Source organism: Branchiostoma floridae, chromosome 18 (genome assembly GCF_000003815.2).
Source record: "Branchiostoma floridae strain S238N-H82 chromosome 18, Bfl_VNyyK, whole genome shotgun sequence".
Lineage (NCBI taxonomy): Eukaryota > Metazoa > Chordata > Leptocardii > Amphioxiformes > Branchiostomatidae > Branchiostoma > Branchiostoma floridae.
In genome coordinates, this window is record NC_049996.1 from 3,360,091 (window position 1) to 3,364,424 (window position 4,334).

The 4,334-nt window shown below is 39.3% G+C and overlaps 1 protein-coding gene across 1 annotated transcript in view; it reads right to left on the bottom strand.

Annotated features, from left to right (window-relative positions):
* Positions 1 to 1,177, bottom strand: part of LOC118405986 (nck-associated protein 5-like) — an 88,262-nt gene extending 87,085 nt beyond the window's left edge. Inside the window, exons 1-2 of the mRNA XM_035805840.1 lie at positions 1,041 to 1,177; positions 292 to 406 (exon numbers count right to left, since the gene is read on the bottom strand). Of these exons, the coding sequence (XP_035661733.1) occupies positions 292 to 406; positions 1,041 to 1,177 (252 nt within the window). The remainder of the gene's footprint in view (positions 1 to 291; positions 407 to 1,040) is intronic.
* Positions 1,178 to 4,334: the final 3,157 nt, after the last annotated feature.

Here is a 4,334-nt window from a genome sequence, read left to right on the forward strand (position 1 = left end):
TGTGATCTCTCCTAGGACCAACTCCGATTGCAATCTCTCCTAGGAGAATTGGCGATTCTACTGGATCGTGATCTCTACTGTGACATATCTATAAGTGACCAACAAAAAAGTGGTTACAATGGCCATGTAGTCCTTAAACTTGCTTAGTACATAGAGGTGGTGACTTATGCCGTTAAACTATTATACACAGGTTTATCCATATTTAGAAAAATCACCCAAACTAAAATAAAAGATAATCTTGAAATATCATAACACAGTTACACTCCAAATGAATATCTAAAAGAATCTTACTTCTCGGCTGCTCTTGCTTTTCTCGCTGTTTCTGTCTTCCTTTTGTTCGTTCTCCTGTTCCCTCTCTCCGCTTGGCCTCTTCCTTCTCTCTGTTGGTCCATCTTCCCTTCCGCTCCTGCAAAAATTGTAAATTGTCAAAAGATGTAAATCGTCTAATTTTTGGCATCCAAACTGAAAATTATTTTTACTTTAAGCATTGTGCTAATCTTACCTATTCTCCAAGCTGCAAAAAGATTCGAAAAGACACAAGCAAATAAAACAATTATGAACAGTACAAGAAAACAGAAAAGCAAAATCAATGAAAAATTCTGTCCCTGCAATTCCACAAAAAATTGCTAGGGGCCCAGAGGGGCCCAGATCTACATTTGTGTATGTACCTTAATAACAAGACCAAGAGCTACAAATTTGTATCAACATGTACATGTACATGAAAAACCATGACCATAGCATGTCCATGCAGAACCTGACATATTACAAAGGATGCCCTGTTGCAGTACAATAGAAAGCCGCTAGGAAGCCCATTATTGAACTTGACTCTCTTTTTCCCAACCCCCAACCAAACAAATATCACAAGGATCCATCCATATAGACTGTACCATCTCATCCACAAGTTATGTTTACAGCAGACAAACACACTTACAAACACACATACAAGCACACACATACACACACAGATACAGATACAAGCACCATAAACATAACCTTCTTGGAAAAGGTAATAATAACCACACAAGCACATTTACATGTACCTTTCGCCTTCAGGAGGCAACCAAAAGTCTTCCATATCCTGACAGGGACCCACGAACGCGCTCGGCTCGATGTGTACGAAATTCTTGTACGCGGACGACTTGGCAGACACACAGCTCTTAAACACCCCGCGAAACATCCTCCTAATTTCCAAAGCCTTCGAACAATCCCCAAAACCTACCAAACTGGTCCCACCATCAAGAAATTGCTAAAATTTGGTATTTTCCATGGAAAAATGGGGACTAAATATATAGGAGATGGATTTTGTAGAGTAAAAACAATGGTGGAAAGTCCCTACATCATTGTCTCGTTACGAAGCAGTAACTGGTACGGCTCAAATTTTACACTATGTTGAAAAGTCCTGACCTTAAGCTAAGGTAAACTTGGGGGAGATCCATTAATGTTTGTACCGGGGCTGTCTCCAGGACCCATCCCTCAGTGAAGGGACACAAATTTCAACCCGTCTGTCGAAGAAATCTGAACTTCTTGACATAGAATTGAAGAATATCTAAAATGACATAAGCATAATAACCATATCAGAGTAGTTAGATATTAAAAAATTCATTTCTGGTATCTGAGGACCAAATGGTATCTTAATTCAAAGCTTTATTGTATAACATTATAATTCAATGGGTATCATATATCATAATATTTTGGTTGAAAAATATTCAAACGTGTCAATCCTTTGGTAGAGACAAAAATACTATTTGATATATTTCTTGTTGTACTTTAACTGTGTTTTCATAATTCTCATCATTATTTTGTTATGATACACAATTTGTTGCAAGTTGCCATATCTTACATTTGATAAACACAATGTATCTGCTAGGTGCAATCATGACTGTTAAAATGATTTCTAAATTGCTTGAGAAATACAAAACATATGTAACCCTGACCCTACGAAGTTCAGGTGTTAATGAACTGTCCCTTGCATTTTGACAAAAGACTGAGTCCATTACACCAAACTGTTACTTTCCAAATACGGCGGGGATGTGTATTTTGGGACAAAATAGGCTGCTAAGGTTACTCAAGTCACTTAACCATGTGTAATGTCTCCTCTGATTGGTTGATGAGTGTCCACAAAGAAGGGCATTCATTGGTCAATTATGGGCTGATCAATATTTTCAAAACTTCAACAAAACTGTCAGAGCATTGATAAATCTTTAATTATATGGATGACATCAAAATTTTTGACCATACTATAAATTACACAAAGCAGCTGCAATATGAGCAAATATAAGGCGTAACTTGCAAATAAATATCAGAAAACAGAATAGACAATTTGTATTAGAATGTCTCTTTTGCTATTGTAGAATGTCCACAAATGTACATTGTACTAATTTTGCCATAGACTTCTAATTGTCAAGAATGAAGAATCTATTGTTCAGTATTTATTTATTTATTTATTTATTGACAATGATACAACTCATTACACGGATCTGCCTAGGCAGCTTTGGGCTGGTAGCGGCAGATCCACAGAGATACAGATGAACATACATCATCGGTCGACGTGATCGCACATGTTCGCACATGTTTACACACGACAGGGTTATACCGCCCCTTACGGGGTGACATACCCTTTCATATGCACCAGGTCTCCCGTCCGGGTGAATGATGTAAATCACTGTGAGCCAAAGCTAGGTACTCATTTTCACCTGAGTACAGTGAGGAAAGCCGTGTAAAGTGCCTTTCCCAAGGGCACAAGATCGGTAACATGGCAGGCGGATTCGAACCCGCAACCTCTCGGTCACGGGGCGAACACGGTCCCACTATATGCCATACTCTTTGTGTTTTGTCATTTGGTCAACCTTTCTAACCACTAACTTTTCAAAATGAAGGCAGCTTTTTTTGGCCAAACTTTTTTTCTTTGCACGCTCGCATCAGTTTTTGAGTTCCCAGAGGATGTCATCCATATAATCAAATCTACATGGCCTAACACAACATTACAAGGGCAAGTAGACATGATCAACTTGATCAAAGTACCTTTACCTTAATTTTACGATCAAATTGGACAGGTAACAAGATGAGCACCTGCTTAAGATGACCTTAAAGATAACCTTACCTGCGTGGCCTCAGGGTATAGTGCTTAATTCTCCTTTGAAGTTGGTGTTATCTTACAGCTAGTTACACTGATCTGATCACACAGGCAAAAGGGTATGGAGTCATTTCCTTAAGTACCACATTAAATTAAGTAAATACAGATAGAAAGAACGGCAAAAAATGCAACTTCATGTTCGTGAAACGTAGACCCAGAGATCCTGGGTTTGAATCCCCTTACATACAACTGACGTTGTGCCTTTGGGAAATTCAGTTAACACAAATTTCCTCGCTTCACTCAGGTTAAAATGAGTACCTATAGCTTTGGTTAGGGCTGTCCCTTGAATAGGATTTTAAATGGTGGTCCCGTGTCTGAGGAGGGCCAAAAACACCCCTGCAGTTCCAGAGCAAGCTGCTAGGGTGCCAAACCATACACCACTTCTTCAGTACATCACAAGCTATCTGCCACCAAAAATAGCATATCCAGGCCAAACAAAAAACAAAAAAATGGAAGTTCTGCTGCAGTACCAATGAGACATACTAGGGGGCCCCAAATCGACCTTGACCTTCGTCTTCCCAATACCTACCTACATACCAAATGTATCATTGTTTTACATCATGAAGTTCTTGAGTTACGTTGACTACAAAAATCTGGAAACACAAACACACACAACATACACACACACATACACACAAACAAACAAACACACACACACATACAGACACACACACACACATATACATACACAGACACACACACACACAGAGACACACATACACACACACACACACATGTACATACACAGACACACACACACATACACACACACACAGACACACACAAACACACACACACAGGCTGCTTTGTGTTAAGGCCAGGTTGGAAACAGTCTAGCATCCAGGCTAGCTACTATTCAGTGCACCAACACAAGAAAGGGGACCGTCCCCCATGCTCACAATGTGGAGAGATAATTATAGTCATTATCTGTGGATGTTTGAGATTACAGGGAGCCAACACTGGAACAGGAAAACACTGGACAATGCACCAAGGATAAGGAGGGGATCAAAGCATGCTGAAAATGTCATTCTACTGAAAATGTCTTAGGCCACTCAATAGCCTACAAGGCTGGAAAAACTAGTTTTATAACAAGTGTGCAAACCAATACATTGTGAAAACCAAAATGAAAAGATCTTATGTGAGTAAGGGTTTCTTGTTTCTTGTAAAACCGTCTATCATGTTCATTACAACTTGAAATGGG